Source organism: Xenopus laevis, chromosome 7S, assembly GCF_017654675.1.
Source record: "Xenopus laevis strain J_2021 chromosome 7S, Xenopus_laevis_v10.1, whole genome shotgun sequence".
Classification (NCBI taxonomy): domain Eukaryota; kingdom Metazoa; phylum Chordata; class Amphibia; order Anura; family Pipidae; genus Xenopus; species Xenopus laevis.
In genome coordinates this window covers 51608036-51635683 of record NC_054384.1, presented here as the reverse complement: position 1 = coordinate 51635683, position 27648 = coordinate 51608036, and the positions used below count along the sequence as shown (strand labels likewise).

General features: G+C 41.7%; 1 protein-coding gene across 3 annotated transcripts in view; it reads right to left on the bottom strand.

The window, feature by feature from the left end:
- tmem72.S (transmembrane protein 72 S homeolog) overlaps positions 1-27648 on the bottom strand; it is a 134457-nt gene that overhangs the window by 9701 nt on the left and 97108 nt on the right. Inside the window, exon 1 of one of the 3 annotated variants that reach the window (XM_041571240.1) lies at positions 24180-24384. The exons of the other annotated variants lie outside the window; for them this stretch is intronic. Within the exon in view, the coding sequence (XP_041427174.1) occupies positions 24180-24249 (70 nt within the window). The 5' untranslated portion in view covers positions 24250-24384. Of the gene's footprint in view, positions 1-24179; positions 24385-27648 lie in introns of those variants that run through there. 3 annotated transcript variants of the gene reach the window in all.

Here is a 27648-nt window from a genome sequence, read left to right as displayed (position 1 = left end):
TTGTTGCTCTCATATTACCTGGGAGCTATAAATATTACCACAAACAAAAGAAAAAAAGTAGTACATGCTACCTAGACAGTCCTGTAGTGGGGGATGGCAAAAGAAGCAAGAAAGCCAGTTAAGATCTTGATTAAATGCTGTATACTATACAGAATTGTAATAAAAACTCACCCTGGTGGTCTAGTGGGGGGACGGCAGAGACGCCTGCTGCCCCCATGGCAGGGACGCCTGCAACGAGCTGCCTCCCCTTCTGTGCCATGAATCCTAAGGGCACACGCGGCACGTCTCTGTCCTTCTTATAGGCGCATTTGTAAAGACGCCAGCGCGCAGTGGCGAGAAATTTAAAAGTACTTAAAGGCACAGTTTTGGATTTTCACACTGTCCGTGATAGGAGTTTGTTCCTGGTGCATCTGAGCTTTAAGCTAATCTGTCTGAACCTGTTTTGATTCCTGTTGTGACCCCTGCCTGGCTTTTGACTATTCTGACTTCTGGATCCTGACCCTTGCCTGAATACCGACTACCTCTTCTGCTAAATCCCTTCTGATTGATCTCCCGGTTTGACCCTAGCCTGCCTGACTATGCTTATTCTCTGCCTGCCTCGACCCAGCCTGATCTGACTACGATTTTGCTTTACGCCTTGTACCACGACCTTCTGCCCAAAGACTTTGCTTACAATTGTGCCCCTTTGCTTGTTTAGAACCTTTCGCCTTGCACCTCTCGTTTTAAGACTTGGCGGCATCTGAGTAGCTGAGGGCTCCTCCCGAGGCCAAAGGCAGCTGCTACAGGCAGAGGCACGAGCTGAGACCAGGGTGCTTGGCATTGGTTCTAGATTCAGGATGCCAACCGTTATATGAATATAGCAACTGAAATGCTCTCTAGTTGTTGGAGTCACTGACCCTGGAATTTAAACACAATTTTAGCAGCAATTGAAAACAAAAATTAAAACAAAACATATACAAAGTGGAGATTATTTACAAATTGTCTAAGAATTCTATTGCCACACAATAGTATCATTTAATTTTAAGTTAAACTAATCAGTTGAGGTGCAGAATTATAATAAATAAACGTGGATAATAAATATAAGGCTTTTAATGCTGATAATTCTCCACATGTCAATGGGGAGACAGGTAGGAATTATCTAAGCCAGTGCTGTCCAACTTCTGCGGAGCCGAAGGGCAGATTTTTTGTGGCCTACGTGGTGGAGGGCAGATAATGGAAGCAGAGTTGAACCACAAGAGCACGTGATTAAACACCTTAGGTGCCCCTAAAAAAATTCCAAATTCAAACAAACTCCCAGAACAAACCCTAAAAGGCTCCCATTCCACAGGCAGAGTAAGGCACACACAGACAGCATAGGGCAGGCAGAGTATGGCACACACAGGGAGCATAGTGCAGGCAGAGTATGGCACACACAGGGAGCACAGTGAAGGCAGAGTATGGCACACACAGGGAGCATAGTGCAGGGCAGTATGGCATACCCAAGGAGCATAGGGCAGTCAGAGTATGACACACAAGGAGCATAGGGCAGGTAGAGTATGGTACATCCAGGGAGCATAGGTCAGGCAGAGTATGTCACACACAGGGAGCATAGAGCAGGTAGATTATGGAACACACAGGGAAAACAGGGAAGGCAGATTACAGCAGGACGAAGGGAGGGTTAATCCCCCCCGAAACGTTGATGCACAGGTGGTCACAATAAAAAATAGGGGACGCTCCCCACCTGCAACATATTTGGTGTCTGTGCGATTCTCTTTCTACTTTCCACTGAAGATTACAGCAGGAGACAGTGAAACCTATCAGGACCACTCTAAGATGAACAGTTCATACTGTGCTACATACAATGACTGATCCGCACACACTTGAGTTTATGCAGTCGGGGAATGCACCCCTTTTATTTAAACACCAAACAATCACGGTTTGGGGGGGGGAGTTTTGGGGGGGAGAGTTGGGGGGGAGAGTTTTGGAGGGGAGAGTTTTTTGGGGGGGAGAGTTTTTTGGGGGGAGAGTTTTTGGGGGGGACCCTCCCTGAAGGGAGGGTGTTTCCACCCCAAAACGTTGAATGTTTTTTCCACTTAAAAATGAAAAACTTAAAAAAAAATTACATTTTAGAAACTCACATGTGAAAATAGTTAGTCACTAACATGATTTTGTACAGCTAGAATCCCTGATAAATTTGCCTCTTAGATCAAATGATGATTGTACTTTTGAGGCTGAAATGAAGCTCTCACCCAGTAAATTAAAGAAAAGAAAACAAAAGAAAAATAAAAAGGGAAAAGGAATTACATAGCAAATACACTTTTACAAATCATTGCATGTATCAAGGACATTGTAACAGTCATTCCTGTATGTATTACATATAAGACATTGAACTTGTTTTCTAAATATTATAACATTGTTAAACTTACTCCTCATTCTCAAAGTGTGTGTCCTATCCACTACCAGGTGTACAGCTAGTCATTTGTATATGTAATTTGAACTTATAACAATAAACAACTGTTTTAACCAACTTAAGAAGTGTTGCTGTCATTCTTCGAAACTTGGAGGGGGTTTAAGGTGAGGGAGGGGGGTTGTTCCTTGTATGAAGATCATTTGAGGGTAATAGAGCAGGCATGTGCTCAGAAAGCCATGGCAAACCACACTTTATTTTTTTTTATCTTCTCCAATAAGTTAGCTGATATGAGGGGATTGAGGCATTAACCATTTCCACCCACTGTTTTTTTTTGGTGGTTGATTGGCTTTCCAGTTGATTGCAATTAGTCTTTTTGCTTGAATAAAGAGGTAGCATAAGAGTGCTCTTTCTGATGGGTTGGGGCAGTTTCTTCTACTTGATTTAGTATAAGCGTTGCTGGATCAGGAGGGATTATTAGTGCCAAGAGGCATTCCCAGACCATGCGAATATAATCTGCAGGGGAGTGGTTGCGCTTAGGACAAATATGGGGTCTATTTGGGTTCATAAGATGGAGCCTGTGAGTAGTGAGATAGGATCTGTGTAGATACCTGAATTGAATCATTTTGTCCTTGGAACTGATTAACATTGAACTATGGGTTTCTAGTATGTTTGTCCATGTTTCTGGAGTAAGGCGTGGAATATCCTTGGCCCATTTTTCAAATAATTTAGGTATAATTGGATTCCCTGGTTTGTTTAAGAGTGAATAAAATTGGGAGGCTGGCTTTTTTTAGCTCCGGGGTGAATATAATTTCTTCAAATCTGCGGGGAGTGGTATCAACCAGTCCGAAGTTGGGCTTGCATTGCATGCTTGAGTTGGATATAGCGGAAAAACATTTTATTTGGTAAATTATATTTAGTTTTTAAGGCATTACATGTTATACTGAGCCCATATGCTAGGTTTAGGAATAGATTGTAAATGAGAGAGCTGGGAGTACCAAAGGGGAGTGCATGCAGATATTTGTGAGTCGTTTCTAGGGAATTGTGTTAAGGCTGCTTTCCAAGTTTGGACTGTCGTTATTGTTTATGGCGAGAGTCTATTTCTCCCTTTGGTTCCTCAATATAGACAGTTTTTTAGGGCCTCGTATAAACCCACTGTCTGTGCTTCAATGTTTGTAGCTGCATTATGTGGCGATGGGGCTGCCCACCACCAGGCCCTTACTAGTTTAGTGGCTAGATAGTGGTAAAACATATTAGGAGCTGCCAGGCCTCCCATGTCTGAAGGATGTTGGAGATTTGTAAGAGATGTTCGGGGTGGTGAAGAAGCCCAGAACATCGTGGAAAGCAGAGATTTTAGTTTGAAAAAAATATTTGCTGGGTATATGGATAGGTGCTTGGCAAAACAAATAAGTAAATTTAAGTAGTAGGATCATTTTAAAGAGATTTATCCTCCCCAACAGTGTCAGTGGGAGGGAGCTCCAGGCTTTGGTTTTGGTTTCTAGTAATCAGAGTAGAGGGTGTAAGTTCAATTCCAGGAATTTACTCAGGTCTCTGTGGATATGGACTCCCAGGTAATTAAATGTGGATGCACACTGTAAAGGGGCCCAATAGGCTTGAGTGTCTAGGGTAAAGGTGGCAATTGGAAATATTTGGGATTTAGCCCAGTTTATAGCTAGACCTGAGTACTTTGTATGTCTGTTAATTACCTCTAGAGCTGAGTTCCCAGCCCATAATTTGCATATGCAAATTAAGATTTGGATTCCGTTCGGCTGGGCAGAAGGATTTGGCCGAATCCTGCTGAAAAAGGCTGAATCCTGGCCGAATCCCGACCGAATCCTGGATTCAGTGTATCCCTAATAATGAGATGCTCCTTGTCTGAAAGTGTAACAGGCTATAGCTTGGGGGACAAAGCAGTTTGTTTATACAGAGGGATTAGTATATTTGTTTTGATTGTGCTAATACAAACTAGAATTGTGACTTTAGTTTCATTTTCAGATTTTGCTCTGTTTGGAGCAAGAAATATCAAGAAAGAAAAGTATGCTTAGCACAAACCAGACTCATTGAACTATTGTTAAAAAGGGAGGCATATTGTCACTTTAGTGTTAAATAGGATTTAGTTATTAGAAGATATTATGTACTACTTAATACAGCAATTCATATACTTAAGAAGTATGTTATAACCTTTAAACTATGAAAGATAGCAATTGATCTTGTAGAGGGCTGCATTTAGCAGAAAGTGCGATTCATTTTTAACACCCAGTGATGATGTAAAGCATCATGCTGAGTACATTGCTGACATTTTTGTTAATTACTTGATTAAAGGAATACTCATTATGCTTGATTTAAATGCTGAAAAGGGTTTGATTTTTTTACTGTTTATATGAGAAACATATGGCAAACAATTAAACTCCTCTGTATCAAATTGCCACTAACGTATTGGTGTCAGAGTAAAAATGGTATTAAATGTGAGTAAATGTGTAAATCTGTAAAACTGTTTACATGTGTTGGTGTCTCTGTCTGCGCCCTGAGGATGTTCATTTTAGGAGGCCTTGCATCTCACTTAAGTTATATAGAAGGCTACTTTGTTTCCTTTTTTGACACTAACTTTTATTTTAATTATAGCCACATTTCCTAGTAATGCTGTTAAGGCAGGTTTTGTTAAACTTAAATGTGCATAGTATTTGTATCCATAATTGCCACTGCTAAATCTTATATACAAAATCGTAAATTTTGTAACGCTATGTATTCCAGAAGGAACTAATGCATCACCAACAAAACACTGCAGAAATATGTCTCATGAGCAGCAGTACCTAAATTAGATGAACTGGTTTTGATATTCAAACAATGTGCAAATCCATTGTTAGTGTTTAACAAGGACATATTCACACCACTCCCCATTTTGCTATCTAATGTAATTTTTAAATTATGATTTTACAGTCCTCTGCAAATGACCACAAAAGTTGCAGGGATCTATAAGGGTTGTTTACTTTTATGATAGCTGTTCCCAACTACATAAAATGCTTCATTGCAGCCCATGTGTCCCTGGCTTTTGTTGAAGTTGGCAAAATATCCTTACTTTATGACTCTGCAGGAGAGCAGAGGAGAGTAGATATATAGCTGGATTTGTACGATAAAGGGATGCTGAAAAGTTTATACAAAGTATCTGTATCTGTATGTCATTTTCAAGGCCTGATTTGCTATGATATTTTTCCAAAATAATCTTCTAGCTGTGTAGCATACCTAGTCCCACATCCCTAGGTAGTAGAAAAAGTCAAGTTGCTTTCTGATTTCCCTAATGGAAGGGTATAGCAACCCAGCTGTCTAAGACTGCTTTGTGGGAATCTTTTAAATGATTCATAGCAAAATATGTATAAGGTGCAAGGTCAGAGAGACTGGAGTCTCTCTCTGCTTTCTGTGGGCAGTTCCTAATACATGGACTGTGTGGACTTCCAGTTGAGATCTGATAACCATGACCTGACCACGACCTGCTGACAGACATTAAAACCCCAGCAGATACACACTACCTGATCCAAGCCACACTTGGCTCAGTTCTGAACAGGACAGGGGCATTTTATGAATGTGCTCCCATTTTTGTCAACAACAGAGGCACAGAGAGAATAACATATCCAGTGGTGTAAATATAGAGAGAGAGCAGACTCTGTGACCTGGGGCAACAGGGGGCCCATAAGGGGGGGCATAGATGATCTGTGTGTCAATGCAGGGGGGGGCAAAAAACATTTTCTACCAGCCCCCCCAAAGGCAAAGCCACCTCCAGCCCCCCTGCCCAAGCCACCCTCTGGCCCTCCCGCTCCTACCTTCTTCTTCATGCAGCTGAGCTAGGGTCTTTTCCCAGTGTCCCGCCAACCTGGCCTGACTTTGCTGGGGGCTTGGGCACCCCAGGTTACACCACTGCCCATTTCTGTGGTCTCTGTTATACCCCAACAGAGAAAAGCTACATGTGCCATAAATGTGAGTCAGTAACACCTTCAAAGAATTTCTGGAAAAAATACACATATTTAGTTCTGTAATATTCCAATATAAAGCAAACCACTAGGGAAAATTAAATATAAGGCACACTGGTCCTTTAAAGGAATAAAAAAACATAAATCTTGCTTCTTTGCTCAATGAAGTGAGAATAACGTCAATGCCTATATTAAACCCAAGAAGCATCGGCATAATAACTCATCTGAATGTGCACGTGGATTGATTTCACTGTGGCACCTTTGAACAGCAATTAAACCACACGTTTCTTCAAGCAAGTACAATATTTTTTATTAAGTCCAGCAGAGTGGGTTTATGTGAGAGCTGAGTACCCCAGAGCAATATAATAATCTGGACATCTAGGTTAGAATAGAGTACAACCCCCTGCTGCATTTTATCACCCTCATAAACATGTAACTGATTTACTTTCACAGTCCTCAATGGGAGGATTGATTTCCAGATTAATTTGTTTTCTGTGGGCCAAGCAATAGATTTACATAAAACATATCTGCTTATAAACCTTGGGATGCTCCACTTCCTCAGCAAAGAAGTAAATTTAGTAGGTTTACAGATGGTTTGTATCACTTGTATCTGAATGGCTCTATGCATTAAATATGTACTTTGTTACTGAATATGAATAGCGTGTCAGTTTTTTCAGCTGCCACAAGGGTATAGGCAAAGTAATGTATCAAAATAAACTAAATGGAACTGCATAGGACTTTAAATAAATGATGATGATGAAGACATGAAGTGCTTTACAGTATGTAAAATGATGGTCAATCATGTGACCCTTTTCAGGGATGTCAATTAAAAAGGTAAAGGTCTTAAGTTATGGAAATGTTGGATACTGCTAAGAACTAATAACATGTTGTTTTCTTTTTCAACAATATCATGAGGTATTTGAAGTTTTTAACTTGCACCCAGATACTTTTTCACATATAGCTGCCTTTGTGTATATCTTCAGTCATTTGTATCTAAACCCAGAGCTACTGCGTTGGACCAGGTGCAGGCACTTAGGTGGATTTTGGTGCTGAAATGAATACAAAACACAGTGGCACTGAATGCAGACACAGAAGACTAAAGGGTGAAGGGTTGTTTCTTGGCAGGCGCTTATAAGCAGGCTGAGAAACAGCTCTATCTGCCACTAATCACAGGTTATAAGAGTGCTATAGATTGACACATGCACTCTGGAACCCTCTTTCTCTTAATATGAATGGATGCCCTCTCTGCTGGAATTATGTACTGGCAAATAAAACTTCAGAATTTTTGGGGGGTTCTCACATTTTACCATATTTGGCTAATGTACTAATAAATAAACTAAACTAAAAAAATTGGATAAAAAAATATGAAAAATTTGAGGATACGAATATTCATTTATACTTAAATACCTAACATTGTTAAAGTTTTCGGGTAGCCGAAGATGAGGAGAGTATAGCAGATTCATGCGTCCATCAGACAGTTCATATGTGTATGGTCCATGCTGGCGTCTCACTTCAAGTGGTGTAGTAAATTTAGATTGTCCTTGTTTCAGTATTCCTGGTTTCTTAATTCTGACTAAAGATCCAGGCTGAAAGTGTACTTCTCTTGCACCAGAATTTCTGTCAGTATTAGCCTTGCATTTGGCTTGTTGACGTTTGACAATGTCAGCAGTAGACGATTTTGTAGGCACAGTATTTTGTGGAAGTTTGATGTCTGCAACATATAACTTAGTGCGCATCTGTCTGCCATGTAATAATTCAGCTGGAGATGATTGGGTTGTTGCATGGTGCGTTGCTCTGTAGTTATGTAGGAACTCTGTTGTAAATACTTTCCAAGATTTCCCAGTAAGATTTGCTGTCTGTAGTGCTTCTTTCAGACTTCTGTTGAATTGCTCGATTTCTCCATTTGCTTGTGGGTAATACACTGAAGATTTCCTATGCACAATATTCCTCTCTCTCTCAGAAAGAATTCAAACTCAGATGAGGCAAACTGTGGTCTGTTGTCTGATATTAACTCCTTTGGATTACCTTCTCTGCTGAAGACTGTAGACAGAAATGTTATCACTGTAGCTGATGTTATATGAGAAACAAATGCAATTTCTGTCCATTTACTGTAATAGTCCATCAAGGTTATAGCAAATCTGCATTCTATAGGAGCATCTGTAAAAGGACCAACAATATCTATAGCAAGTTTTTCCCATGCTGAATCAGGAAATGGTACTTGTTTTACATCTGGTCTCAACTTAACTTTGTGTACAAAGTTATTTGCACAACCCAGTGAAGTGTTGCTTTGTGTTGAAATTGTAAACACTGGCTGTGTGGCAGGCACTGGTGCTGTAGTAATGAGACCATCAACTAATTGTAGGTTTAATGCAGCAAAGAGATCCCTTCCAAGTATAGCAGTACCCTTATTCACAATGTAAAAGTCAGATTTTGCAGTATTTGATTCAAATTGTACAGTCACTGGCAAGTAACCAAGCACAGGGATTGGATCCTTTAAGCAACTGACCAGTTTCAGGGCAGGTGCAACAAGTGGATCTTTTGCAAAGTATTTCAAGAAAATATCCTTTGGTAGTTTAGAAACAGCTGAAACTGTATCAAGCATCATGTTAATGGAGTGTCCCTTGTCAGCAGAAGCAGTACTGACACTGACAGTGCATATAAACTTGTCTAGCTTTATCCACACTTAATACTGTAACATTTGTAGTAGTGACTTCATGAACAACTTTAGCAGAACTACGGCAGATCTTAGCAAAATGTCCTACTTTTGTCCAGTTGTGGCACCGTTTAGTTTCTGCAGGACATGTAACATGATTTGCAGTGTGTTGTGTTGAACCACAGCGAAAGCAGTATTTTCTATTTGTATTTGCTGTATGGTTTTGCAGTGTAGGTGAATCCCTTTCCTTAGAACTGTATTTTGCCTGTGACTGTACATTATTAGGCTACAGTGCTGAATTCACAATCTGTACATTCCCAGCAGTTCGTTTTAGCCTCTGCCACTGCTGTTTCAGTTTGGCTAGCAACTGTAATAGCCTTTGCAAGGGTTAAATCCTGTTCTAGGAGCAGTCTTTCTCTAATGTGAGGTGAGTTTGTTTTTTCCACTATTTGGTCTCTTAGCATTTCATCTGTTAGATTCCCAAACTTACAGGTAACACCAGCTCTCTCAAAGCTGCTACAAATTGTTCTGTGGATTCGCCGTTATGTTGTCCACGTTGGCGGAATTTATATCTTTTAGCAACCACATTTACTCTTGGCACGAAAAAGTTCTTTATAGCAGTAAGAGCAGTTTTATAAGTATCATCAGGTAATGGTAGTGTATAGAATATATGCTGTCCCTCTGCTCCCAGGCAGTGAATAAGGATAGCACGCTTTCTAGCAGCAGAAATCTCCCCTTCGTCAGCAGCAATAATGTTATTTTTAAACATACGAATCTAAGTAGTAAAAGGTATGGTAGGCTCACCAGGGTTTGGAAGAAAAGGTGCAGGCTGCTGCAGAGGTAGAAGAGCCATCCTTGTCGCCATTTGTTATGTTTTGGGTAGCCGAAGATGAGGAGAGTATAACAGTGCTTTATTAGCAGATTCATGCAGGCCTTACACAACAGTAACTTTCACTTTTAAGCTACCAGGAAGTATGCACAGTATAACAATCAGCACAGTGACATCTACAGGCCATTTGCATGAACACCGCAGTTTTCATGGTAAAATACCTTGAATACCTCAAATTCACTAAAACATCAGATACGTCGCATGCGTTTAGTCGCATTTCAAAGTGTCGGGTCAAAACGCATCATCTAGTCCTGCCCTAATACATTTTTATAAATAAGAGTTTCTAGAAAAAAGGTTGACCTTTGTCACTGCACCACCCCATTCCATATTCAATGATTCCCTCCAACAAAACAAAAATAAAACATAACTTTTAATAAGGTAGTATTAAAATATAAGTCCAGAAAAACAGTGAAGTTTAAAATTACAATAAGGACAGAGTTTATTATGGGCTAAGTCACGAAGTACAACCTGGAACTAGAGGGTTAACCTAAAGCAGGCCTGGACTGGGAGTCAAAATAGGCCCTGCCATTCCAAGTACACAGAGGCCCAAACAGCACCCCACCAGCCCAAACAGTCCCCTACCAGCCGACTATATGGTATCTTTCTATTGAACCACACAGCAGCCCCTCTGGCAACCCACAGATTGCCAGTCCAGGCCTGACCTAAAGAATATTAACCAAACTGCATAGAGGGGACCCTCACCGTGATTCACTTCAGCCCTATCAGATAAACGGAGCAGCCTGTGCAGACCAGCGTGTGAAATCACCACCTCCCCCAGGAGGAAAATTTTTTTTTTTATAGAAAACAAAAATTTACCTTTACTATACAGTATAGACCCCTTAATGTATGGCCCCTGTTATGTTTACACCTAGGGGCCCATTTACTAAGGGTCAAAGTGAATTTTCGAATTCAAAAACGTTGAATTTCTAAGTAATTTTTGTGTACTTTGACCATCGAATAGGCCAAATTCGACTTCGAATCGAATTGAAAATACTTCACAAATTCGACCATTCGAAAATCGAAGTACTGTCCCTTAAAAAAACTTTGACTTCGACACTTCGCCACCTTAAACCTGCCGAATTGTTGTTTAGCCTATGGGGGAAACTCCTATAACCTATATGAGCCATTGGCTACATTTTGAAAAGTCGAAGGTTTTTTTGTAAAATCGTACAATTAAATCGTACAATCATACGATTAAATCGTACAATCATACGATTAAATCGTACGTATCGAACGATATAACAGTAGAAGGACATTAGTAGTAATTTCCTCAGTTCTCTCTCCTTATACCATGTCAATACATAGGATCCCTTATCCGGAAACCTGATATCCAGAAAGCTCCAAATTACGGAATGGCTGTCTCCCATAGACACCATTTTATCCAAATAATCCAAATTTCTAAAAATGATTTTCTTTTTCTCTGTAATAATAAAACAGTAGCTTGTACTTGATCCCAACTAAGATATAATTAATCCTTATTGGAAGCAAAACCAGCCTATTGGGTTTATTTAATGTTTAAATGAATTTCTAGTAGACTTAAGGCATGAAGACCCAAATTACGCAAAGATCCATTATCCGGAAAACCCCAGGTCCCGAGCATTCTGGATAACAGGTCCCATACATGTATATTATTATTATTATTAACACACATCTTACTGGTAATGTTTACTTTAGGCAGTGATTATTCCTGTTTAACAATATCCCTTCCTATTTTATTACATTATCATTGTCAGTTTTTTATACTTGAGTTGTTTCCTTTTCCTCTGTAATAAAACAGTACCTTGTACTTGATCCAATACAATTAATCCTTACTGGAAGTAAATCCAGACTATTGGGTTTATTTAATGTTCACATGATTTTCTAGTAGACTTAAGGTATGAAGATTCAAATTATTAGCAGAAAGATCTGTTATCCAGAAAACCCCCGGTCCAGAGTATTCTGGATAACAGGTTCCATACCTGTACTCAGGACCATAAATAGGGCTAGGCAGGAGAAGCACGTGCCTAGGGTGCAAAGCTTGGGAGCATGCACCTTCCCCGTTGCCCACCCCTAGTTCGGTAAGTTACCCTCTCCAGCACCTGTTCACACTTGTTTGCACAAAAGCTTCCATGTACTGTATGATTTTATCAGAACCACTTATCAACATCATCAGTGAGCATACCTGATAGCTGCTCTGAATGAAACTGAGGTCAGAGCAAAAAGTACATTTTTTAAACCTGGGTAACAGAAAATAACAGAACACCTATAAAGTTTAGTAAAAATTTAATCATATAATAATAAAAGAGGGTAATTTTGTGACTACTGTGTTCTTTAACTTGGCATTTGGTAAACAATCCAAGCAAGAGTGTACTAATGTATATGACACGAGAGGGCTCAGGTATTACTACCCCTGGGTAGGGATGTAGCGAACGGCGGAAAAAATGTTCGCGAACATATTTGCGAACTTGCGTCCAAAAATGCGAACGGTTCGCGAACGTCGCAAACCCCATAGACTTCAATGGGAAGGCGAATTTTAAAAGCTAGAAAAGACATTTCTGGCCAGAAAAATGATTTTAAAGTTGTTTAAAGGGTGCAACGACCTGGACAGTGGCATGCCAGAGGGGGATCAAGGGCAAAAATGTATCTGAAAAATACATTGTTGACACAGTGCTGCGTTTTGTGCTGTAAAGGGCAGAAATCACACTACGTCACTCAGGTGATGTTTCTGGACACGGAATGTGAAAAAGCTCACACAGCTAGGTGGCACTTGGTTAAAGACTGGGCAAACAATGCCTGCAAGGGCAACGTATACAGTAGTGGATACGGAATATATTATTGCTGCTGTAAAAACATCACTCAGGTGATGTTTACGGACACGGAATTATTATTGTTATTTAGACAGAATGTGAAAATGCTCACACAGCTAGGTGGCACTTGCATACCTCCCAACTGTCCCTCTTTTGACCACTCAACCCCCTGTCCCTCTTTTGTACTGGAAAGTCCCTCTTTTCTCTGCACTGAACAGCCAGAAAAAAACCAGTTTCTAACTTAATTGGCTTTTGGCAGAGAGCTCAGAACAGCTAACATGTGCAAATAAGATACTTTGTAACAATTTTGACTCTGGTTGGTGCTGGTACTGGTGAACTACTAGGAGGAGCAGCACAACAGTCCCTCTTTTCTCTGAACTGAACAGCCAGAAAAAAAACAGTTTCTAACTTAATTAGCTTTTGGCAGAGAGCTCAGAACAGCTAACAGGTGCAAATAAGATACTTTGTAACAATTTTGACCCCTGTTGGTGCTGGTAGTGGTGAACTACTAGGAGGAGCAGCACACCAGTCCCTCTTTTCTCTGCACTGAACAGCCAGAAAAAAAAACAGTTTCTAACTTAATTAGCTTTTGGCAGAGAGCTCAGAACAGCTAACAGGTGCAAATAAGATACTTTGTAACAATTTTGACTCTGGTTGGTGCTGGTGGTGGTGAACTACTAGGAGGAGCAGCACACCAGTCCCTCTTTTCTTTGCACTGAACAGCCAGAAAAAAACCAGTTTCTAACTTAATTAGCTTTTGGCAGAGAGCTCAGAACAGCTAACAGGTGCAAATAAGATACTTTGTAACAATTTTGATTTGACTCTGGTTGGTGCTGGTAGTGGTGAACTACTAGGAGGAGCAGCACACCAGTCCCTCTTTTCTCTGCACTGAACAGCCAGAAAAAAAAACAGTTTCTAACTTAATTAGCTTTTGGCAGAGAGCTCAGAACAGCTAACAGGTGCAAATAAGATACTTTGTAACAATTTTGACTCTGGTTGGTGCTGGTGGTGGTGAAATACTAGGAGGAGCAGCACACCAGTCCCACTCCCCAACACAGCTAGACTAATAGCACTGGGCTCTTACAGTAGCAAAGTAAAAAAAACAAAAAAGAAAATAAAAGCAGTCCTTACAAGGACTATTGGGTTACAGGCAGCAGTCAGCAGATGAGAGATCAGCAGCAGGACAGCTGCCCACAGCAGCTACATACAGAGCACTGCAGTAGAAGGTAGATTACTAGCCAGCAAAGCTACCTAACCTAAAATGTCCATCAAATCCTTGCAGAGTTCTGTAAAGGGCAGAAATCACACTACATTTCTAAACTTGTGTAATAAACTGCTTTAAAACGTCCGGCATCTACATGCCAATCAAGTCGTGTAAAGGTTACAGCCTGTTCACACGCAAAGACAAAACGCGGCGCTTACTGCAACGCAAAAAAACGCAAAGAGCTTTAATGAATGATACCGTCAAGTGAGCAAATAATAGTTTTTAATTACTAGTTGCTTGTCACCTCCAGGATGTTCGTCCTGTTGGTGGCAATATCTCTGTAGTGGTATGTTTAGCAGTCACCGTGCTTGTGCGCACGTGCACGGTCAGGCAGAGGTAATTCAATGTACAGTGAAGTGAACCAAAAAACACTGATTCTGCAGTGTGGGCCCAGTTTTGGTCTACTTTATTGATCACCTGCGGTGACCATAAAAGATGCGATTTTGCCACTGTTGCAGAACCCTGAAAAATTAGGCATGTGTACTTTCCTGAAAAATTATGTTTTTTTTGTCGCAGCCACTGAAGCACAGAGGCCAGAAAAAATATGCCATATAAATGCTAAAAATATAAAAAAAAATTGTCACAGCCACTGAAGCACAGAGGCCAGAAAAAATATGCCATATAAATGCTGAAAATATAAATTTTTTTTTTGTCGCAGCCACTGAAGCACAGAGGCCAGAAAAAATATGCCATATAAATGCTAAAAATATAAATTTTTTTTGTCGCAGCCACTGAAGCACAGAGGCCAGAAAAAATATGCCATATTAATGCTGAAAATATTAATTTTTTTTTTGTCGCAGCCACTGAAGCACAGAGGCCAGAAAAAATATGCCATATAAATGCTAAAAATATAATTTTTTTTTGTCGCAGCCACTGAAGCACAGAGGCCAGAAAAAATATGCCATATAAATGCTGAAAATATATATTTTTTTGGTTGCAGCCACTGAAGCACAGAGGCCAGAAAAACTCAGGATTTACCTGTCCAAAAAGTTTTGCTTAAAATGAAACCAGTAGGGTTTGCACCCTAGTTTGTAACGGTGGCGGAGGGAGGAGGACGCTAAAGGACAGCTGTGTGTGGAGTCATGCGGCGTGCAGAGAAGGACAGCTGCATGGGGAGTCAGAACAAGTCTTCCGGCGTGCAGTAACCCTCCGAGATCCATGCCATCCATTTTAATAAAGGTCAGGTAATCCACACTTTTGTGACCTAGGCGAGTTCTCTTCTCAGTTACAATCCCTCCTGCTGCACTGAAGGTCCTTTCTGAGAGGACACTTGAGGCGGGGCAAGACAAGAGGTTCATGGCAAATTGTGACAGCTCTGGCCACAGATCAAGCCTGCGCACCCAGTAGTCCAGGGGTTCATCGCTCCTCAGAGTGTCGATATCTGCAGTTAATGCCAGGTAGTCCGCTACCTGCCGGTCGAGGCGTTCTCTGAGGGTGGATCCAGAAGGGTTCTGGCGCTGCCTTGGACTGAAAAACCTTTGCATGTCTGACGTTACAGAGTGGCCAAAGTGCATTGTCCTTGCAGGTGCGCTCGTGGCAGGATTACTGGCACCTCTGCCCTGGAATGTTGATGAGTTCCTGAAGTGACATCACCCTTAAAAGCATTGTACAACATGTTTTGCAGGCTGGTTTGTAAATGCAGCATCCTTTCGGACTTGTGGTACGTTGGTAACATTTCTGCCACTTTATGCTTGTACCGAGGGTCTAGTAGCGTTGCGACCAAGTACAGGTCCTTCTCCTTAAGCCTCTTGATACGGGGGTCCTTCAACAGGCATGACAGCATGAAAGACCCCATTCTCACAAGGTTGGATGCAGAGGTATCCATCTCCGCTTCCTCATTATCAAGGACTACATCATCCACGGTCTCCTCCCCCCAGCCACGTACAAGACCAGGGGTCCCCAAAAGGTCACCACAAGCCCCCTGGGAAGCCTGCTCCTGTTGGTCCTCCTCCTCCACAAAGCCACCTTCCTCCTCTGACTCCACTTCTGACACCTCTCCCTGCGTTGCAGCAGGTGCCTGGGCTCGTTCTGGTGATTCCGACCAGAAATCGTGCGCTTCCTGCTCCTCGTCACGCTGGTCTACAGCCTCATCTGTCACTCGTCGCACGGCACGCTCCAGGAAGAAAGCAAAGGGTATTAGGTCGCTGATGGTGCCTTCGGTGCGACTGACCATGTTTGTAACCTCTTCAAAAGGGCGCATGAGCCTGCAGGCATCGCGCATAAGCACCCAGTAACGGGGGAAAAAAATCCCCAGCTCTGCAGATCCAGTCCTACCACCCAGTTCAAACAGGTATTCATTGACGGCTCTTTGTTGTTGCAGCAGACGTTCAAACATGAGGAGCGTTGAATTCCAGCGAGTCTGGCTGTCGCAAATTAAACGCTTGACTGGCATGTTGTACCGCTGCTGAATGTCAGCAAGGCGTGCCATGGCTGTGTAGGAACGTCTGAAATGGGCCGACACCTTCCTGGACTGCCTGAGAATGTCCTGGAATCCTGGGTACTTCGAGACAAAACGTTGGACTATTAAATTCAGAACATGTGCCATGCAGGGCACATGTGTTAAATTGCCCAGTCTCAGTGCTGCCAACAGATTGCTTCCGTTGTCACACACCACTTTTCCGATCTTCAGTTGGTGTGGGGTCAGCCACCGATCGGCCTGTGACTGCAGAGATGACAGGAGTACAGATCCGGTATGGTTTCTGCTTTCCAGGCACGTCATCCCCAAGACAGCATGACAACGGCGTACCTGGCACGTTGAATAGCCTAGGGGGAGCTGGGGGTGCACAGGTGTGGAGGAGGACGACCCAGCAGCAGAGGAGGAGGAAGCAGAGGAAGAAGACGAGGTAGAGAGCGAAGGAGGAGTAGAGGTGGTGGCAGAACCGCGTGCAATCCGTGGCGGTGACACCAACTCCACTGTTGTTGTTGAGCCACGCATTCCCTGCTTCCCAGCCATAACCAAGTTCACCCAGTGGGCAGTGTAGGTGACATACCTGCCCTGACCATGCTTGGAGGACCATGCGTCAGTAGTCATATGGACCTTTGCCCCAACACTAAGTGACAGAGATGCGGTGACTTGGCTCTGCACATGGTGGTACAGGTGTGGTATTCCCTTCTTGGAAAAAAAATTGCGGCTGGGTACCTTCCACTGCGGTGTCCCAATTGCTACAAATTTGCGGAAGGCCTCAGAGTCCACCAGCTGGTATGGTAAAAGCTGGCGGGCTAAGAGTGCAGACAAGCCAGCTGTCAGACGCCGGGCAAGGGGGTGACTCGCAGACATTAGCTTCTTACGCTCAAACATGGCCCTCACAGAAACTTGGCTGGGGGCAGATGACTGGGAACTGGTGGTCAAGGTGGAAGGCGGAGTGGAGGGTGGTTCAGACGGGTCAAGGACAGCAGAGGTAGAGCAGTAAGATGCTGGACCAGAAGGAGGGTGGCTTTTAGTTTGTCTGCTGCCTTTGAGGTGTTCCCATAGTGCTTTGTGCTTGCCGTTCATGTGCCTTCGCATAGAAGTTGTACCTATGTGGGTGTTGGGCTTCCCAAGACTCAGTTTCTGACTGCACTCATTGCAAATTACAACGCTTTTGTCAGAGGCACACACATTAAAAAAATCCCACACTGCTGACCTTTTTGAAGCTGGCAATCTGGCGGTAACAGTAGAAGTTGGCGGCAATGGCGGGTGCGTTGGCCGGCTGACCACAGGTGCCAATACATGTTGTTGCCCTACTGTTCCCTGCGAGCTGTCCTCCCTGCTTCTTCTAAGTCTTATTCTCCTCCTGCCTCTCTGACTCTCCGTCTCTCCATCTGAACTATCTTCCTCTTGCTCTCTTCTACTGGGCACCCACAAAACATCAATCTCCTCATCATCATTCTCCTCAGATGCATCAATTTCTTCTAACAGCTCACAGAAGGAAGCAGCAGCGGGGACCTCCTCATCACTCATTATGTCCATCTCTGTTGTGTTGTCTGCCAGAATTATATCTGGTGTAACGTCCTCATCTCCTTCATCTTCTTCTGCCAATAATGGTTGCGCATCACTCAGTTCAAGAAACTCATGTGTAAATAACTCCTCTGACTCCAGTGAAGAAGGGGCGCCGGTGGTGGAGGAAGTGTTACGTGGGGTGCCCATAGCAGAGGAGGATGAGGATGTTGTGGCAAAGTTAGAAACAGTAGAGGATGGGGTGTGCTGTGTAAGCCAGTCAACTACCTCTTCAGCATTTTGGGAGTTCAGGGTAATTGCCTTTGTAAAACTGGGCAATTTCCTAGGGCCACAGGATAGCAGCACGGCCCCTAGTGCCTCTGCGTGGCGGCCTGCCTTTGCCTGGCATTTTTTTTAAAACAACAACAACAACAAAAAAAAAACGTCACTCAGGTGGTGTTTCTGGAGACGGTATTATTATTGATATTTAGACAGAATGTGAAAAAGCTCACACAGCTAGGTGGCAGTTGTTTGAAGAACACACTGGGCAAACTGTAAATGGTCAACCATGCTGCTAGCTAGACTTACTTGTAACAGGGCCACTCATGGCTAGTGAGCACCTGTCACTAATGTTAGGCCTTTGCTTCAGGACTTCAGGCTGTCATTACCAGCAAAGGGTTTTCAACCAAGTATCAGAAATTAACTTTTTATTTTCAGTTTTTTAATTTGTCCAATTACTTTTGAGCCCCTGAAATTAAGTGATTGTGTTAAAAAAAAACATTAGTTCTTTACATTTTTATGCAATCTTTTTGTTCAACCCACTGAATTAAAGCTGAAAGTCTGCAGTTCAACTGCATTTGAGTTGTTTCATTTAAAATTCATTGTGGTAATGTACTGAACCAAAATTAGAAAAAAGTTGTCTCTGTCCAAATATTTATGGAGTTACCTGTATATCCTTGTTAGGTCTAGCTGCTTAAAAAGATGTAAGATGAAATCATCAAAACCCTATTATACTTTATTTAACTCTATTAGGTTTTAGTTCATTTTTTTCCTTCTCTTGAATGTAAGAGGTAAAAAATACAGAGAGTTTGATTGACTGTAAACAGTGTTAAATGTTAAAAGATATATAATATGAAATTTATGACCCAATATGTTTTCCCTTTCCCTACACATTATCTTTTCTGTAAACTGTATTCTATCTCCTTACATACTGGCTACTCTACACCCTTTGGCCTACAGAGAATTTCAGACACTGATCCTTATGGCCAGGATGCATTTATATATCTTGAATCATTACTATAAACATGATAAGGAAATTACAGGAAACATAATTTTTTTGATAGTACTACTCAGGACAGCGTGTGCTTCAGTATTTCTGCACATGTTGGGCATTGTTCAGAATCTGGGGCAATAGGGAACCTTTGAATGTTTTCAGCTATTCAGGTGGAATAGTACCATACTGAATCCGAAACCTAAAATATGCAAGGCATGTACATTTGCTTTCATGCACAAATGTACAAAATCAAATGCCCTCTGATTCCATTTTACCCCTGATTCTTTGGTAGATTTAAAGTAGGTACTCTCACATCTAAATGGTTGAAAGCATGCACAGTTTTCATTTTGCCCCAGATTCTGAACAATACCAAATATGTCCGTATCTGGATATAAACAGTATACAAGATACTAAAATACCCTACTTAACTAACACACATCAAGAAATTTAATGCAGATTCTGAACCTTTTTTTTTTTTGCTCAATGAAGAATTTGCAGAATCGGCATGTCACATTCTATTTAAAAGTGTTACGGTTTATTTATTTAACCTCTTGACTGCGTAAAATGATTAAAATGTATATTTTTGCAGGAATAATTAGGCCCTGAGGTACTTTTTTATAGGGATTCATCAATGTTCTACATATTGTTGCTGAAATTACTTCCACAGTAGTTCAGCTTGAAGGACAAGTAACAATAAAAGTGAAAATAATTTCTCTTGAACATCACTGTAAAAAAACCCTTCCGAATATTTAGGCGGAACCTCTTTTGTTCTAATCGGAATGGGTGACCTCGTGTCAGTTGGAAAGACCTACTGGTAAATAAAGCATTAGAGTGATTATTATACGATCCCCTTATATATTTATACATAGTTATCATATCTCCCCTTAAGCACCTCTTCTCCAACGTGAACATCCCCAATTTGGCCAGTCTTTCCTCATAGCTAAGATTTTCCATACCTTTTACCAGCTTAGTTGCCCTTCTCTGTACCCTCTCTAATACAATAATTTCCTGTTTGAGTGATGGAGACCAAAACTGTACGGCATATAGTATTCTAGATGGGGCCTTACAAGTGCTTTATACAGTGGAAGAATGTACCCCTCCTCCCGTGACTCTATGCTCCTTTTAATACAGCTCAAGACCTTATTTGCCCTTGATGCTGCTGATGGGCATTGCTTGCTACAGCCAAGTTTATTATCTACAAGGACTCCAAGTCCTTTTCCATAATGGATTTGCCTAGTGCAGGGTATAAGTGGCTTGGGTATTCTTACATCCCAGGTTGCATGGCTTTATATTTATCAACATTGAATCTCATTTGCCACTTAGCTGCCGAGATTGCCAGTTTGTCAAGATCGTGTTGCAAGGATGCCACATCCTGGATGGAATTAATTGGGCTGGATAGTTTTGTGTCATCTGCAAACACTGATACATTACTTACAATACCCTCCCCCCTAAGTCATTAATGAACAAGTTAAATAAAAGTGAACCCAATACCGAGCCCTGAGGGACCCCACTAAGAACCTTACTCCAAACAGAGAATGTAACATTAACAACCACCATCTATACCCGATCCTGTAGCCAGTTTCCTATCCATGTGCAAACGACTTCACTAAGCCCAACAGACCTTAGTTTAGAAAGCCCCCCCCCACTGTCCAGCATCGTACTTCATAGTAACACAGTTTTATAGGGGCACTTCACCTTTACTCATTTTTATTTTAACGGGATCCTGTCATCGGAAAACATGTTTTTTTCAAAACGCATCAGTTAATAGTGCTACTCCAGCAGACTTCTGCACTGAAACCCATTTCTCAAAAGAGCAAACAGATTGTTTTATATTCAGTTTTGAAATCTGACATGAGGCTAGACATTTTGTCAATTTCCCAGCTGCCCCTGGTCATGTGATTTGTGCCTGCACTTTAGGAGAAAAATGCTTTCTGGCAGGCTGCTGTTTTTCCTTCTCAATGTAACTGAATGTGTTTCAGTGGGACATGGGTTTTTACTATTGATTGTTGTTCTTAGATCTACCAGGCAGTTGTTATCCTGTGTTAGGGAGCTACTATCTGGTTACCTTCCCCAGAGCCGGGCCAACCCGGCCAGATGCTCTAGGCAACCTGGCCGGCCACTACGCCGGCTGAGTGTGCGCAAAATTGCGCTCCAGCGCGCATGCACGAAGCTGTGTTACACCGCGCATGCGCAAAGCTGTGTTCCACCGCGCATGTGCGAAGCTGCGTTCCAGCGCGCATGCGCAGAAACACATTTCCACGATGAATTGAAGCGGCAGTCGGGTAGAGACGGGACCGGACATGGGGTAGGCGACTGAGCAGGTACGTGCCTGGCGCCCCTCCAGCTTTGCACCCTAGGCACGTGCCTACTCTGCCTACCCCTAGTTCCGGCCCTGACCTTCCCATTGTTCTTTTGTTTGGCTGCTGGGGGGGAAAGGGAGGGGGGTGATATCACTCCAACTTGCAGTACAGCAGTAAAGAGTGATTGAAGTTTATCAGATCACAAGTCACATGACTTGGGGCAGCTGGGAAATTGACAATATATCTAGCCCCATGCCAGATTCCAAAATTTAATATAAAAAAATCTGTTTGCTCTTTTGAGAAATGGATTTCAGTGCAGAATTCTGCTGGAGCAGCATTATTAATTGATTCATTTTGGAAAAATTTTTTTTCCCCATGACAGTATCCCTTTAAGGTACATCACCCCCCCCCCATTCTGCCACCCAGCATGTCAGTAATCTCCACGGCTATCAATACCAGAGCTAGTTTAGAGGAAAATGCAATATACAGAGATGCAATTATAAAACTATCAAAGTTCATGTGTTTGCATATTACACTGCGGTAAACCAGACTGCTTGACCTTGATGAAGTAATTTAGTTACTAACATTTGAAATGTTTATCTTTACTGAATTTTTCAATAACAATTAAAGGCCTGTTAATGTTTACACAATCTGTCATCAGATAAGCAAAAGACAGACCCATCTCGGGTGATCAACATGGTAAAGTGATTTTGTAAAAATGTGTTAATTTGTTTATTCAGCACATAAACTATTGTACTATTGTAACATACAGTATGCCCTATTTTATATGAGGGAAGTTAAGACTAAAGCTGCACGTGCAGAAAAATGCAGGCCAAATATCAGCCCCTCTGCTGCCAGCAGCATTCTTTCCTACCTTCCCCCAAGCACTCACTGTGGATTTCTGCACAGAAAAGCATTAAATGCACATTGATGTGTGGCATAAGGGTAAGGTCACACCTGGAGATTCGGGGAGATTTAGTCGCCCGGCGACTAATCACCTCTTCTTTGGGGCGACTAATCTCGCCCTAGAAGTGACTCTGTCCTTGATCCTCCAGGATTTTTAAACCTGCCTGATTAACATGGCCAGATATATCTAGTATAGGTAAATCTAAAACAACTGGACTTGCTGATTAAAGGGATACTGTCATTAGAAAAATTTTTTTTTCAAAATGAATCAGTTAATAGTGCTGCTCCAGCAGAATTTTGCACTGAAATCCATTTCTCAAAAAAGCAAACAGATTTTTTTATATTCAATTTTGAAATCTGACATGGGGCTAGACATTTTGTCAATTTCCCAGCTGCCCCAAGTCATGTGACTTGTGCTCTGATAAACTTCAATCACTCTTTACTGCTGTACTGCAAGTTGGAGTGATATCACCCCCCTCCCTTTTCCCCCCCAGCAGCCAAACAAAAGAACAATGGGAAGGTAACCAGATAACAGCTCCGTAACACAAGATAACAGCTGCCTGGTAGATCTAAGAACAACACTCAATAGTAAAAACCCATGTCCCACTGAGACACATTCAGTTACATTGAGAAGGAAAAACAGCAGCCTGCCAAAAAGCATTTCTCTCCTAAAGTGCAGGCACAAGTCACATGACCAGGGGCAGCTGGGAAATAGACAAAATGTCTAGCCCCATGTCAGATTTCAAAATTGAATATAAAAAAATCTGTTTGCTCTTTTGAGAAATGGATTTCAGTGCAGAATTCTGCTTGAGCAGCACTATGAACTGATTCATTTTGAAAAAATTTTTTTTTCCCATGACAGTATCCCTTTAATCATTGAAGACGTTTCACTACTCATCTGAGTAGCTTCTTCAGTTCAACTGACTGGTGTGGGAAGTTCTCGGCATATAAACTCTTTCACTAATCCAATCACAATGGCACAATGGCACTCTTCAAAGAGGTGACATCTGAAATCAGTTGCTGCACTGCATTGGTCAACACCGACTGACACCATGTATACAATGTAAAACTAAAAAAAACAACATAGAAAAATAACAAAAATAACAAAAGCATTTACTGATTAATAAATGTGGTCCATAGAAGACCTGTTAAGTCTCATGGCATAAAGGTGCTGTATTGTACACATTTGGGACTAGTGTGTGGGTGGCACCACTGTTTCCTGCTTCAGGGCAAAAATTGTCAAAATATCCATGTGCCATAGACCAAATCCTACTGAAATCACACATATGCAATTTAAAACAAAAATTGAATATATTTTTGTATGATTTCTAGTTTTATAACTCCTCTTCAAGAAAAACTCTGAAATTGCTTCTAGACCGCACTATAGAAAATGGCACTTAGACCACAGGCTTCATATTCAGATTTGCAGAAAGACACCCAACCCTTTCTTAAAATTATTCACTGTATCTACAAGTGCACACTTTTCAGGAAGAAAATTCCATATCTTTGCTTTTCTCAATTAACCTCTCATCTCTGTATATCAGTTACCAGGAAATGTGTGTCCATGGATACAAATGTTGTATTCTACTAACATACGTACGATACTATAACTCCCTTGAGTGTATATTCTGTCCTGTCTGTCTTATGTAAAGATAGTCTTCTTATTATACTGTATCCCCATGGAACATCTTAGAAGAAAATTACATATAATTTATTAGCTGTTTGGAACAATGACATGTATTCAGCTGTGTTTTGCATATGAGCTCTTGCAGTTTGTCACATAATGTAACTACAACATTTATTAAATTAAAAAGAAGATGATATTACAATACATTTGTGCGTACCTGCAGCTGTAGAGATTCCTAGGAACCTGCAGATGCCATCCAACATTATCCAGCATTTGCTGCACTTCATTGTAATCACCAGAACATTCTGCTGTCCATAAACCTCAAATACATCAAACCTGGGATCAAAACAGTCATGCTTGTTGGAATATTTTGAAAACAGAGAGGTGAGACTGTGCAGCAGGTTCTGCCCACTTACATCTGGTCTCTGCTGTTCCCCACAGTACATTCCATTACTTCAACCCCCTCACTGTATGTTTTAGATTGTGGCATTGTTTTGTTTAATAATAACCAGCACAAAGCTGCAGGGAGGTTTCCCTAAACCTTATATGCTTTAAGAATTGAAATTGTTCAGTCATTAACACTTTAATTGTTTTGTTTTCACTGCATTTAGATGAAATACAAGAACTATGTATTTACATACACAGAGCTCTGCAACTTTGTGAATTCTAACCACTTGATTTCACCTTGGCTGAACTTCACCTTCTAATTGAATTATGTTTTATATAGTATATAGTTTATGAAACAGCCTCAAATTTATTTTCCAGAAAGATTATAAGTACATGTAATGAAAACAGAGCTGAATAATGGGTTTTCAAGCAATCGCTAAAAAAAAGATGGGCAAATCCGGCTATGTGTTGACCTACGTCAGGTAAACAAAGCAATAATACCTGACTTTTACCGTCTGCCCACTACAGAGGGTAAAAGTCACAGTTTTTCACAAAGCTGGACTTCCATAAAGGCTATTTCCAAATTCCCCTCTCTTGGTAGGTCAGAAACCTATCAGTTTTTATTATCCATCTAGGACTTTACCATGTCAAACGCATGCCATTTGGGCTGTGTTCTGCTCCAAGTTGTTTCCAGAAAATCATGGTAACTGTTTTTGCAGGAATCCCTGGGGTAACAATTTATCTGGATGACATACTCATCCATGCACAGTCTCTGGAGGAACACAATCAAATCCTTGATCAGGTATTTCACAGGGCTTGTGAAAAGTGGCATCATTTCCTTTATGGCAGTAAGTTTAGCCTGAGAACTGATCACCAAGCCCTAACTTCCTTGCTGTCTACATCAGGATTGGGCCATTGCCCTCTTCGTATTCACAGATGGGCAGACAGGTTATATCAATACAACTTTGAAGTTCGCTACAGACTAGGAAAATTGAATCAAGTTGCAGATTACCTGTCATGTTTAGTCCTCAAGTCTGAGAAGACAAAGACTGCACAGGAGGAAGAAGACACATTGATGATATCCAATTAATTAGACTTCACAGTTACACCACAAGATTAGAATGACCCAGTGATTCAAGAAATACTAATGGTCATCTGTTTTACTGGGACATCTTCAGCCATACTACAAGTGAGAACAGAGTTGTCACCCTGTAAAGGTGTTTGTTTAGTATGAGGGCACAGGGCAGTAATTCCAACTGCACTGAGGTCAGCAGTCCTCAGGATGACCCATGAAGGACATTTGAGTGTGGTCAGAACACAACAGTTTTGCAGGTAAGCAGTATGATGGCCTGGCATAGACAATCAAATTGAAACCTTGATTTGAAACTGTGAACCATGCTTATTTAGTGGGAACATTTTGAAGAAAACGGCTGCTCCACTACAAGTTAGGCCTTTTCCACAAGCACCATGGGATACAATTCAGTTGCATATATGTGGAAAAATAACCTTAGCACTGCAACACCAGAGGTATTTGTTGGTTGTACTCTAAATGGCCAGAGGTAGCTTCAGCAGGGGTCATTACCTCAAAAGTTGTCATCACTACCTTAGAAGTATGGTTTTCATGGTGGGGACTTCCACTAAAAATCATTACAGATGATGGCCAACAGTTTGTGTCAAAAGAATTTAAAGATTTCCTTCAAATGAAGGGCATAAGGAATATTTTAACACCGCAATACCATCCACAGGTAGGTTTACCATCTGGCTGGTATTTTATTTGGTTGGTAAAAATGATGGCTGATCCCAATGTTATTAACAGGGAAAAAAGATAAATATGTAGGAAGGCCGGTATTTTTTTTCAGAAAATGTGGCAACCTTATCCACAGGCCAATGGAGGTGTGGAACGTTTTAATCAAACATTAAAGAATGGCCTTAAGGTACACCTACATGAAGGCCTTCTATTCAGCAAGGCTTTAACTATAGTTCTACAGCACTACAGGTCTGCACCCCATAGTGCAACTGGGGAATCGCCAGAAAAACTGATGATAGATTGTAATCTACGGCTGCCCCTAACACGTTTATGTCCACTGATTACAGAACCCAGAGACTTGCGAGCAAGGGTAAAAAGCTATCAGGGCAAAACAAAAGCTTACCATTATTCAAGGAGGAAAGCCAAGACAATTACCCTTAATGTTGGGCAATGGGTGAGAATAAGAAACCCTCAACCAGATGAAAATTTGATCCCATATTGTCTGACCCCATTCAGATCTACAGTCAGTTGGGACCAGTCACCTACAAATTGCAGGATGGATCTACTTGGCATGTGAGCAGTTTACTACCTGTTTCTGAGCCTTCACAGGTGCGGGACACTGCCTCTAACTGGCATTTCTGGAATGATACACCCAATGTGGTTAAAAAGCCACAAACACCAGAAAACCCATCAGACAATACTCCACCCCTTGTTGAACGGGCCATTGAAATCTGCCAAAGTTCAGCCCGCACAAGCCACTTACCTGGTCATCTGGATGACTATGTACTTTATAAGGTTTCCAGGTTTTAAAGCATAACGGGGGGGGGGGGGGATGTGTATTTACATAAGCTGTGTTCAGTTTTATAAAGTTAATTACTTTTGGAGGATGTCAGAATATTGCAGCCATGGAGTGGCAGGAGACTGGGAAGCCAGCCTCTGTGTGTGAAAAGGAGATTTTCTTACCTGAAAAATCTTTTTCTCATAGGCCCGTACTGTCAGTGCAGGACGACTGGTTAAGTTGATCCTCTCTGGAGGCAGGACAAACTGAATAAGTTCTTTTCCAATCTCCTTCATCCAACTGGCTCCACCTCTTCCTCCAGTTTTGTACCAGAGCCTGCCGGTGGAGACAATCCTAACTGCCTAGCTATCTAAACTAAAGGTCGAGCAGCAAAAACCGGCACCCCAAAAAAAGGGAGGGATGCTGCACTGACAGTACGGGCCTATGAGAAAAAGATTTTTCAGGTAAGAAAATCTCCTTTTCTCAGTCGGCCCTACCTGTCAGTGCAGGACGACTGGGGAAGTCCCAAAGCCGTCCAAATAGGGAGGGGCCAAAAAAAAACAGTATGCAAGGAACTATGAAAAGTGCAGAAGCTATCTATGTGCCACAGCTGCTTGTAGCACCTTTCTGCCAAAAGCCGCTTCTGAAGAGGCTGTAACATCTAACTTGTAAAACTTAGAAAAAGTGTGCAAGGAAGACCAAGTGGCTGCCTTGCAAACAGCTTCCATGGAAGCCTGGTTATGAAGGGCCCAGGAAGTACTAACTTTCCTCGTG